The 13,112-nt window shown below is 43.1% G+C and overlaps 1 protein-coding gene across 1 annotated transcript in view; it reads left to right on the forward strand.

The window, feature by feature from the left end:
* Nucleotides 1-5,411: 5,411 nt before the first annotated feature.
* pcdh17 (protocadherin 17) overlaps nucleotides 5,412-13,112 on the forward strand; it is a 69,364-nt gene continuing 61,663 nt past the window's right edge. Inside the window, exons 1-2 of the mRNA XM_034308953.2 lie at nucleotides 5,412-6,132; nucleotides 6,927-9,692. Of these exons, the coding sequence (XP_034164844.2) occupies nucleotides 7,191-9,692 (2,502 nt within the window). The 5' untranslated portion in view covers nucleotides 5,412-6,132; nucleotides 6,927-7,190. The remainder of the gene's footprint in view (nucleotides 6,133-6,926; nucleotides 9,693-13,112) is intronic.

The raw sequence follows: 13,112 nt of genomic DNA on the forward strand, positions 1-13,112 counted from the left end.
AACACAAATCGTACGTGCCAAACGATTATAAAAAATATCCAAAACAAAAACACTAACCACTGTATTTATGGCAGAATTAGGCCAGTATCTGTTAACAATAAGCCTTTAAAAAAATAAGCCTATTTCTGGATGGACTAAAAACCAAGAGAGACTCTGCAGACATTACAGAATCAAGAAGAGACTCCCAGAAAGAGTCCCTTTAGATATGTGGATCCATAAGAGCTATTATCAAGGCAAGGCTAGATATAAACCAGGTTATTAATCCTAGTAGGAACAGTTATTTTTATTGTACAAGGGTACAATGAAACAAAAAAATCATCTTTATCTCCTGACTTTATCTCAGGCCGATTATAACTAAGAGCAGTGTCATTGATTACAGAATAGACTTGGAAAAGAGGAGATATAAAGACGGACGGTGTATGACTAGGGAGTGCAATTTTTTTCTTCACTGTAAAAGCAAAAAGTCCAAATTGAAATGTAAACTTACAAATCAATCTCAAATTTTGCAACTCTCAGGACAAAATGTGGCTTAAAATGCCACCGTATAAGACACCAAGTGACAAACTCCTACTCACCATATGTGATGTGTAAATATATATTGATACTTGGCTTAATAATAAGAATAAGAATAAGAATAAGAAGTAATTTTCTACAGCCATGACTTGTTAAAGGGTTCGAACCCTTTTCGATCCTGAGCTTGAGTTACTGTCTGTGTGGTGTTTCTCTGCACGTTCTCCCCATGTCTGTATATCCTTCGAGTGCTCTGGTTTCCTCTCATCTCCTGAAAACATGCCTGTAGGTGGATTGGTTGTGATAAATTGCCCCTAGGTATGAATGAGTGTGTGAATGTGTGTGTGCATGGTAAACTGTGATGGACAGCCAATCCTTCCTGGGTGTATTCCTGCCTCAAGCTCAGAGTTTGGATCCACCGTGACCCTGACCAGTATAATGTAGTTACTAAAGATGAATGAATAACTTATATGTTCAGGTTACATACTGGTTAAACCATTTTTCTATTTTTACGCTTGGGTAATGGTAAACAGGACACATGGTTTTGTTAAGAAAACTGCTAAGTACTGTACTGAAATACATTAGGAGAAGAGGAGAGACGGAGGGGTGGAGGTTAAGCAAAATATGTTACATTAGGCATGGCATTAAGTGGACCACCTGAAAGCATTGCCATATAATGAATGCAGCTGTGGTATTTCATGTGAATGTGTGGAGCAGACTAAAGAAGCGTTTGTCCTTCAGCGAGTATGTCCTTGTGTTGTTCAGGGGGTTTGCTGAATGTCAACATCACAGCCATCTGCTACACACATATTTAATGTTTAAAAGCATTTGCAGAAATTAAACAAATGGTTTGAAGAGTGCACACACGTGAGGCACTTGTAACAGACAGTACAGAGACTCATGTCATTTACAAACCTTACCAAATATAAATCTGTATTATCACATAAATGGGATTGTTCAGCCCACAGTTTCACAAGCACTTCGGATCGGATTTGTTAAACTGAACTAATACCTTCTCCAAAGAAATCTTTGCACATACCTTATTGTCTACATGAAACACTGTTTTATGCCTGACAGCAAGTTAGAATTATTCATTAGAACTTATCACTATTATTAATCATTGTTATACCAAACTCCGGAAGCTCATGGAAGAATTCACTAAACATTTTGAATGATTAATGATTTAAATGTTTTGGCAGAAGGAAATACAATTTCTGCAAAGAGACTACGAGAAATCCTGCTTGATGACTATTCTAGGCAATGTTATATAGTATAAGCAATGATTTTGCTCAGCACTTAATGGTTCAGCTGTCCACAGAATATTGCTAGATTCAAAACTATTTTCTAGTTTGTACCTTATGCCAGAGAGAGAGAGAGAGAGAGAGAGAAAGAGAGAGAGAGAGAGAGAGAGAAGAGTCAATAAAAAGTGTCAGTGATGAGGGAAACTTGCTCCCAGAACTAGCCTTGATAGAAAAATTTAAATTTAATAAAATGTTTTGTACTACATAAAACTCTCATTTCTATAGAAAGGACAGCAGGAGAGAGAGAGAGAGAGAGAGAGAGAGAGATTTTCATATAGCCTGTCCAGAGCACAGCCGCTCACTCGGTCTCATTACCTGAAGACAGACTGTCGCCATTAAATTGAAATTTAATTTACGGAATTGCATTTTAATGTGCGTATTCCCTTCCATCCGTCCAAATGTGGTTCCCATCACTAGTGTGTCCTAAGGACATTTAATTGGGCTAATAGAGGAGCCTATTAATAGCAGAGCTTACAGTTTCTATACTATTTCATCCAAACTCTTACAACATGCCGATGATGTCTAAGATGCAAGACTGCCTTATATGTTGCTTCTCTGTCTTTTACTCTTTTTATCTAAAAGTCATGTCAAGGTCTCACCAAATTATTATTTAGTCACCCACTATGTTATTAGCCAGATGTCAACACAGTTTATCAGACCAAGATTTCGGAGAAAGCAGAAGGAAAGCAATCAAGAGAACAAATAAATAGTGTATCTTCTATGATCCCTCCTTATCCTCCTGAATCAATTCGCATGCTTCCTTGTCAAGGATGTAGTGCTCTGAAATGAGGAAGAGCAGGAAATATTACCAGTGCGACACTAGCGAATGTGCCTCAATCTCCGCATAATCAAAGGACATTAGAGACTAAGAAGCTTCAAACGACCCGCATTAAACAGACAGCATTATAATGATATGACAAAACCGAAGCATCTGAAGAATATCAAAGCATACTGTGTGGAAATACATAATGAGCTCTGGTGCTCTGGTCAATTCCACCGCTGCCCAATGGCAACTCCATCCCTGCTTCTGCCCAGCTGCCCATGCTGTCAACCCCACTGTGGTGCAATGCGAAGGTGCAGATCATCAACTGATCAGTGCTACAGGGTGTCTCGAGCAGTATGGGGACTCACATTTCTTTCATACTGACTAAGAGAAGCATTGTTCCCCTGGAGTGCTTATTCAGCAAAACCCTTGATAAAGAAAGAACTGGATCTGTTCAGATTAGCATTTTTACATTTTACTTTCTCTTACTCAGGAAAAAATATCTGAATCATATTCTCTGATACACTGATACACTGAATGATACACTTTACACATGGTAGCTAATATCAAAATAATTTTTAATTTGATTTAATATCAAATTCATTAACACTAAAGCTCCTAATCTTGAGAACTACTTCGCATTAGGAACTGAGGAGCGGTCTTGCCAACTTAGCGACTTTATTTTAAAAAAAAGGACCCAAGTTACAAATCTAGGAACTTTTTGAGTAGACTTTAGCAACTGTCCTGCACTCAGTACGGTTCCCCAGCTCACATCACAACTGCTGGTTATATTAGAGTTGACAGAGCAGGGTCGATAGAATCACTACCAGTGTGTAAAGTCTTGCTGAGTTGCGCTTGTGTGAGCCTATGTTCCCAAACAACCAATCACTGATCACCATTGTTCCCAATGACCTATCGCTGATCACCATTGTTTTCAATAACCTATCATTGATCATTGTTCCCAATGACCTTTCGCTGACCATTGCTCCCAATGACCTTTCACTGATCACCATTGTTCCCAATGACCTATCACTGATGACCATTGCTCCCAATGACCTATCACTGACCATTGTTCCCAATGACCTATCACTGACCATTGCTCCCAAAGACCTATCACTGATCACCATTGTTCCCAATGACCTATCACTGATCACCATTGTTCCCAATGACCTATCACTGACCATTGCTCCCAATGACCTATCACTGATCACCATTGCTCCCAATGACCTATCACTGACCATTGCTCCCAATGACCTATCGCTGACCATTGCTCCCAATGACCTTTCACTGATCACCATTGTTCCCAATGACCTATCACTGATGACCATTGCTCCCAATGACCTATCACTGACCATTGTTCCCAATGACCTATCACTGACCATTGCTCCCAAAGACCTTTCACTGACCATTGCTCCCAATGACCTATCACTGACCATTGCTCCCAATGACCTATCACTGACCATTGCTCCCAATGACCTATCACTGATCACCATTGTTCCCAATGACCTTTCACTGACAACTATTGTTTGTCCACCTGCATCTTTCTTTGTTCCTAATTTTAAACTCTCTTCTTGGCTTATATTTACAAGGAATAAAAGTGAATTATTTCATCTGTAACCATTTCCTGCATGTCTATTTCCTGACTACTCACTGACACTGCTTAATTTTGTTTGTGTTCTTAATAGATATTACAGCATTTTTTAAATATGTATAAAAAAAGAAAAGAAAAGAAAATAGTTTGTGGTGCACTGACTAAAGAATTCCTGTTTCTAATACATTAGTACATTAGTAATACATTAGAAACTATTATTTAGTATTCTGTTAAATTTCTATTATCTTCTATTCTATTCTAAGTGCCTTCAGAAACCCTTCTTCTTCATGTAACACGTTTTGATATGAATCAGTCTAAGGCCTCATCTGGAGAGCATGCATTAGCCACTTTCCCCTGAAAAGACTTGGCAACACTGCTGAGGAGTGAGAACTTACCACAAGAGGGCAATGATGAGCTGAATGAACACTCCTCCCTGTCTCCTGCCAAATGTCCAGAGTCTGCCAGGCAGTAGCCAGTCCTGCTTCTATGCAATATAATTCATAACAGGGTATGGTAGTGTAGGGCTTAGTACATGCTATATAATAGGTTTTAGTGATTTTTAGGACATATGCAAATTAAAAAGATAGATTTTAAAGGTTGTGCATGAGATTGTAATGTCCTTGGAAAGAAAAGGTTTGTGTTAGTTGGAATCATGGAGGCAAGAGGAAGCAGTCTGGGAAAGTACAGTGACACATTTATAAAACAGACTAGTCTGACTTACAGATGTTTTCATCTGTATGAAGGCATGAAGATCTTTATCCTGTTTCTTGATCCTATTTCTTATTAAAACATCTCACACATCCTGCATGCAGCAATGTGCTGTTGAATTAATTAGCATTTTTTAAAAAAAATTAATTTTAAGTTATAAAGCTAGACTAGACATGACAGATACAAGGAACAGCTGTAAACTATGATTCAAACCATAATCAGTCACAGAGCAGGAGGCAGTGCTTTATGGTGAACAAGCAACGCCTTGACTAACGGACATCATCATCATCATCATCATCATCATCAGCAACAACAACAGCAACAGCAACAGGATTTCAAATCCCGCTATGTGAGTGTGAGATTTGAAATCTGGTGCCTGTACCGGGAGGGACGTCCCACTTGCTGCACCGGTCGCCTGACTCCGCCTCCAAACCTCGAGCGCGTGATTCCATTGGACAGCAATCCGGAAGCCACGGCCCCCTCCTTCACGTATTGGCTGGCAGAGGATCAGCAGCGACCTTTAACGCACAGTGAGAAAGTGAGTTTAGTCAGAGAGAGCCGTTGAGGGGATGGAACCGGCAAAACCGGGCGAGAAATTCCAACCGCACTGTTCTTAACAGTTATCGTGACACCTCTGGGATCTTGTTCACCAGGGCCCACACTTTGTATCGATCTTGATCTCGATATCGATATCTATCACTTGGCTTTTTTTTTTTTCATTTTTTCTTGTGTGTGTGTGTGTGTGTGGGTTTCATTTTGCGTGGACTCTCTGTGTTAGGAGCAAGGACGCGCAGATGTGACGGCGATGCGCCGTGCCACAGGGTTCATCACCGCGCAAACGCCCTCTGTGGATCTATATTTTGTATCTGGGGCCACAAGGTTCTCATAAAGATTCTCCAGCGGAAGCCTGGTGACTCACTGCATGCTGCAGCCGCGAGCAGAGGGGACTCACTGCATTCTAATAGGAGGAGAGACGCGGGAGAGGACTCGCCTCGGTCCTGTTACGCACACACACACTCACTCACACGCACACGCACATACACACACGCACACGCGTGCGCACGTACTGCTGGAGCACTTTGCATCCATCCACAATCACGCACCACTGTAGCGCGCGCTGGACCTCTCCGTGGGCTTCTTCTTCCTGGGCTTTTTCAGAAGAGTGCGCATAAAAAGGATGTAACTGGCTTTTGGTGTGTGGTGGCTGTTGTTGGTGTTTTTTTTTTTTTTTTTTGGCTGGACAGCGCGCTGTGTTCTGGGTAAGTGTGCATTCATAATCTGTTCTTATTCAGTGAGATGAATTGTGATGTGGTGTGTGTATGTGTGTGTGTGTGAGAGAGAGAGAAAGAGAGAGAGAGAATGTCATGTGCGCGTCAAACCCAGAGCAGGACTTGTGTCTGCTGCTGTGTCACATCCGATGCAACAGATTTGTGTGTGTGTGTGTGTGTGTGTGTGTGTGTGTTAAATATAAAAGGAAATTACATTACACCATAGAGTAGAAATGGTGAGCGCGCGCGAGTGGGTTATTTCTTTTAGCGCATCTGTATTCATAGTGTTGCCTCAAGACGGACAGGTACATATGGGGCCCCAGTTTTTTTTTTTTTTCCTTGTGATTAACAAAATAAACCAACAACAGCAGCAACAACATCATTAGCAGGCTGTATGCACGTGAAGTGTGAGCTCAGGTGTGTATTTGTATAGTTGAACGCGTGCGCGTTTATTTTGCAATTGCAGTCCTGCGTGTTGATAAATCCATGATGAATAAACACACCGAGCTGTGCTTAGCTGTAACGCGTCCGACGCCTTTCAAGGTTACATTATTTACACGCTGTTCACGTAGTTCGCGGAGGAATGAGGAATATTACGCATCAGATGCGCTTTTGTGAGGATGGAGGGAGGAGGGAGCCGCATTAAAAAAAAAAAAAAAAAAAAAAAAAGCACTAAAAAAAAAAAAAAGAGCAGTTTGATTGGGGGAATAATTTACCCGACAGTAATGCACGGTTTGCAAGAAATTGCGTTTCCAACAACCAGTTTCTTTGTATGTGTTTTGCAGGAGAGAGGAATCTCAGAAAAGGCTGCTCGGTCGTGGAAGCCGGATGGTGGTGATCCAGCGCGCGCAGGCTTTCAGCAGAATATCAATTAGATGTTGAGCCGCAACGCTGCTTGTGGAAGCGTCGAAGAGATTGTTTGACGGAGGGAAAGAGCGCACAATGTCTTTGGGCATTGTTTCACCATGAACAGACTTGGAACTGAAGGTGTGAATTGTGAGATCGCTGGACGGATCAACAGGTCGCAAGCGTAAAGCGCATCTGGAGCCATGGCGCTCGTGTCGAGACGAATGCACCTCTCTGTTTTGTCTTTCTTACTCTTGTGGGCGCAAGCCCTGACGTTGAAAAACTTGAACTTTACGATCTCCGAGGAAAAGAACCAGGGTGTGATTGGAAACATTGCCAAAGACGCAGGGCTCGAGCTGAGAGAGCAGGGCAAAAAATCCAACTTCAGGGTGCTGGAGAATTCAGCTCCACACCTCATAGATGTGGACCCCGAGAGTGGGCTGCTCTTTATCAAGCAGAGGATTGATAGAGAAACACTGTGCAAACGAAACCCTAAGTGCCAGCTCTCTATGGAAGTGTTTGCCAATGACAAAGAGATCTACATGATTAAGGTAGACATACAGGACATAAACGACAATGCGCCCAGCTTTCCTTCCGATCAGATCGACATCGATATTTCAGAGAACGCCGCCCCTGGCACCCGCTTTCCCCTAGCTGCTGCCTACGACCCCGACACCCGGGAAAACGGCCTTAAAACATATCAAATCACACGAGATGATTACAGCATATTTTCTCTGGATGTGAAGTCCAGGGGAGATGGAACTAAATTTCCTGAGCTGGTCGTCCAGAGGTCTTTAGATAGAGAGGAGCGCAGCCATCATACTCTAATTATAACTGCCACAGATGGAGGGGAGTATCCGAAGTCAGGCACAATGCAAATCAATGTGAAAGTAATTGATTCAAATGACAATAGCCCCGTTTTTGAGCAGTCCTCTTATGTTGTGGAAATTCCTGAGAATTCTCCACCGGGCACAGTATTGATAGATTTAAATGCCACTGACCCTGATGAAGGAAGTAATGGGCAGGTTACCTATTCTTTGAGTTTTTATGGCTCGGATAGAATCAAAGAATTGTTCTCAATAGACCCCAAAACGGGTGTCATAAAGATTCAGGGGAAAATCGACTATGAGGAAAACCCAATTATAGAAATTGATGTGCAGGCAAAGGATCAAGGTCCGAATCCTGTTCCTGGCCATTGTAAAGTCACTGTTAAAGTGCTTGACAGGAATGACAACTGGCCATCAATAGGCTTTGTAGCGGTTCGGCAGGGGGCAGTTAGTGAAGCAGCACCCCCAGGGACTGTCATTGCTCTGGTGAGAGTGACTGACAAGGACTCTGGCCGCAATGGGCAGCTCCAGTGTAGGATTTTAGGCAACGTCCCATTCAGACTTGAGGAGAACTCTGACAATTTCTACACAGTGGTGACAGATAGACCGCTGGATCGAGAAGTGAAGGACGAATACAACATTACGATCATGGCCAAAGACAACGGTAACCCTCCACTGAATGCCACCAAGTCTTTTACAGTCAAAATTCTGGATGAGAATGATAACGCACCACGGTTCACAAAGATGGTCTACCTCCTTCAGGTGCCCGAAAACAACATCCCAGGAGAATATCTTGGTTCAGTTCTGGCCCATGACCCAGACTTGGGCCAAAATGGCACTGTTTCCTATTCCCTCCTTCCATCTAATGTGAGTGAGGAATCCATCACCACATACGTGAACATCAAACCAACCGATGGAGCCATTTATGCCCTAAGGAGTTTCAATTATGAGCAGACCAAATATTTTGATTTCAAGGTCCAGGCTAAGGACTCAGGTAATCCCCATCTGGAGAGTAACACTACAGTACGTGTGAGTGTGCTTGATGTCAACGACAACATCCCAGTCATTGTGCTGCCACTGTTGCAAAATGATACGGCAGAGATACACGTCCCACGCAATGTTGGCGTAGGCCATGTTATTACGACGGTGAGAGCAGTGGACAATGACTTTGGCGAGAGCGGCCGCCTAACCTACGAGATCTCGGATGGCAACGAGGAGCACCTGTTTGAGATTGATTCTGTGACGGGAGAGGTGCGGACAGCTCAGCCACTGTGGGAGGAGGTGTCTTCTGTGGTGGAGCTCATCATCAAAGTGACAGACCATGGAAAGCCCACGCTCTCCGCCATGGCCAAGCTCGTGGTCAAGGCATATTCGGGACCCCTGCCAGAGGGCGAGCCGCGGATCAACGCTGAGCAGCATGGGTGGGACGTGTCGCTCCCTTTGATTGTCACGCTCAGCGTCATTTCCGTCATGCTGCTGGCAGCCATGATTGCAGTCGCCGTCAAGTGCAAGCGGGAGAACAAGGAGATCCGCACCTACAACTGCCGCATCGCAGAGTACTCACACCCACAGCTGGGCAAGGGCAAAAAGAAGAAGATAAACAAGAATGACATCATGCTGGTGCAGAGCGAAGTGGAGGAACGTGACACCATGAACGTGATGAATGTAGTGAGCAGCCCCTCGCTGGCCACATCACCGATGTACTTCGATTACCAGACCCGCCTTCCCCTCAGCTCGCCCAGGTCTGAGGTCATGTACCTCAAACCGACAGCCAACAACCTCAGCGTTCCCCAAGGACACGTGGGTTGCCATACGAGTTTCACGGGGCCTGTGACTAGCACCACAGAGACACCGGTTAACAGAATGTCGATAATTCAGGTACGCAAGGCTGTTTATGTTCTTTTTCTTTTTCTGATCACCCTGTCCTTCCTGCTTTTGCTCTCTCTGCCTCTGTCTTGCTCTATCTGTTTAGGTGAATAAGTGCATGAATGCAGAGCAGCTGGCATGAAGGGTGGGGAAGAGGGGAAAATAGGAAGGGGAGGTAGGAAGGGGGAACGGTGGTGATATGTAACATTACTCACTCCTGTCCTTTATGTACTGCAAAGCCTACCTCTCTATCCGTCTTTGGCATCCAACTTTGCCGTATTGTTTCAGGTAATGCATTTTGGTGAATCGAACAGATAACATAAATCTATTACAGAGGTATTGTGTAGATGCACTTGTAGGTATAAGTAAGACACTGATAAATAGACAGGCATGGTGTCTTATTAATTCATTCTATGATTAATGCTTTACTGCTTTTGTTCATGATGGATACTCCACCAGTCTTGGCAAATGAACAGAGCATTCATCAATCTCTAGCGTATTGTCTGTCCGCATTTACCTGGGTGTCAAATTTTACTTTTAACACTGAAAAGCTTTTTTAATCACAGTAACCAACTGATTTTGCAAATCTCTGCAGCTTAAAGCCTGTGCACCTTTGCTATAATCATCAATGGCTCGACTTTAGACTTGTGCTTTTTTGTAGAGGGAAATAAAGAGCTTTGGTGGATTTCTTCATTCCTTACTAATGCGTCTTTGTGTGCAGCACTTTGACTAAGCCACTGACAACTCCTGTGTCTCTGTTAATGCTAAGCCAGTTTAAAGGCATTTGAAATCTGTCGTGTCAAACAAGGCTAAAGTCCCTATTTTAAACACAGCTATGCCAGGTGCAGGCACGCAGCCTTGTGAGATTACAGCTAGCTACAAGTAATTTACCTGTCGCTCTGTCCTTTCTCCTCCCTTTTATGTCTAGCATATTCAGTGTGAAACTCAGTGAATTTTGCTTTCACTCGCCTCACATATGTATATATATACACAAGTGTGCTTGTGTCTGAAGGGGGTTGTGTTCATCAGAGTATGTCAAGTGTAAGTGGAATGAGTAGGTACGTGAATGAGTTTGATGTTGGGGGCATATCAGCAGCTGCTAATTTGTGCATTTATGCATCTGTGCATTTGCCATGTCGCGGTTAGAATGTGTCAGTTTGTATGTGAGTGGTGAAAGAGGTGTTTTTTTGTGTACAAGCTGTGTGTAGGTGTTCCACTCTATCATTGTGTATAGTCTGCAGACTGTAGGTCAGCATGTGTGTGACCATTTATGATGGGACTAATAATAAGCAGAATAATTGGAAATGCCTGAGCGAGCTGCAATTCATCATCAACAACCCTTGCATAGTACCACTCTTACCATCTCTTCAACTCTGCAAAATAAAACAAACAAGTTCCACACACAAACACACACACACATTTTTTGTATTGTGACTGCTGGAAGTGCATGGTAGAGCTTCCTCCATACATCAGACTGGGTGCTTTCTTTCTTTTTTTTTTTTTTTTTGAAACACCAAAATGATGGACGCAGGCAGAGCACGGATCCTGTTACTGAAACCATAAAACAATCAGAGCCTGGCAAAGAGGTAGCTGGAGGGTGTCATAGATCTGAGAAGTGTTGTTATAGGAAACATGTCAGAAGGTAAAACTTTAAACTTCCCTAAATCGATCAAAGTTCACCCCACACTTCTGTCATTAGTTCTGGAAGCTGACAGACTGACCAGCATAAACACACACACACACACACATTCCCTCAGCTCAAAAAAAAAGCTGCACAAGGGCACCTTAAGCAGCTTCCATCAGGCCTGGAGGCATTTTAATGATATTTTATAGCAGGAGGTCCAGGGGTTGGTAACAGCTGGCCACACCATGAGTGGAGCCTGCTTGGTATAAGCAATGAATGTGTGTGTGTGTGTGTGTGTGTGTGTGTTAAGGGGGTGCCACTGGCTCAAGCTCTCAGCGAGCTGAAACGTCATGTAAAATCGCCTGGCAGCACAGGAGCTCCATGATAACAGGATGGAGGATGAGTAATGGCACTTAATTGCGCTGCAGGTGCCCGGGCATATTACTTACTGACGAATCAAGGTTAAAGAGAATTATCCATGCAATCCCCCCAAGCCAAGAACAAGGGATTTCACTAATTTGTTTAAAAGTGGTTAATCTTTTTTTTTTTTTTTTAAGAGTCTTGTTCTTTTTCGTACCTTGAAAATGATCCTTTTCCACATGCTATTCGGAGCTTGAATTAAAGCCGAGAGAGGATTATCTGCTGGGGGGCGGGGGGGTTCTTCTTGCATGGGACTTAAATGCACGGGTTATGGAAATGAATAATCTCACATGGTCTTAATGGGTTTTTATGTATCACATTACAGATAGTGAATGTAATAACCAGTAGAGTGTGTTCATATTCCGGCTCGTGAGTATAGATACGCATGTAAGCCGAGCCATGTATGCAATGCATGAGGGAACGAGGCTATAAAAGTCGCCTCTAGGTGGCGACAGTCTGCCTAGAAAGTCTCGGAGATGGCTGAAGGAACAACTTGATCTGGTTTTAATCTGAATAGAAATTTCATCAACTTCTTCATCATATGCCAAGATGGAGCACGTAACACTTGTTTCGTCTGTAGTTCGAATTGCATCGCTCCAATTTCTTCATCCTTATGAAGTACAAATCCTTCTGTGCTTCATCTGGAAGGCGATATGTTTACTCCTTATCCTGATAAAATCTGCTTTCTCTGCTCTGGTCTCTGATGTTTTCTGGATTGTCCTACAAGAAAAGGTCAATGAATACACTGAAGGACAACGAAAGCAGACAAAAACAGTAATTGACTTAGTGTGGAGATGGGGGGATGTAAATATGAGGAAAGGGCTGGTTCCGAACGCTTTTTTATTATAGAGGTCAAATATGTCAAAGAATTCCCTGAAGATCCCTGTGACTTTGTGAGCTGATGTAATTGGTGAATGAGTTAGGGCTCTTGTGATCTTGTTTTTGTCACATAGGGCAGTAAAATTTGCTGTCAGGTACTCGGTGGCATGTGGGAGAAGCGAACACTGACAAACGGCCAGGGCTTGAAGATTCAATATGTGTCTACTAAGTGCCCCCCTCCTCTCTCTCACTCTCTCTCTCACTCTCTCTCTCTCTCTCTCTCTCTCACACACACTCTCTGCATGTGTCTGTTAGTGTGTTCTCTATATAATTCTGTGCGCAAGTGAGGGAGCGTGAGTGCAGTCATGCATGCTAATAGATATGTCCTTGCATAGAGACTGGAGCAAGAGCTGCAGAAAGGCAATGCCTGAGGGGGGATTTTTCACTTTATTTATTTTTTTATTTTTATTTTTTTTATCTGGGAGGGAGGGATTGTGCATTGCGTATTCCAGGCATGATTTAGTCACAGCGCTCCTTTTATATGTGTACGACAGCCAACTGTTTGTCCT

Source organism: Pangasianodon hypophthalmus, chromosome 11, assembly GCF_027358585.1.
Source record: "Pangasianodon hypophthalmus isolate fPanHyp1 chromosome 11, fPanHyp1.pri, whole genome shotgun sequence".
In the NCBI taxonomy this organism is placed as follows: Eukaryota; Metazoa; Chordata; class Actinopteri; order Siluriformes; family Pangasiidae; genus Pangasianodon; species Pangasianodon hypophthalmus.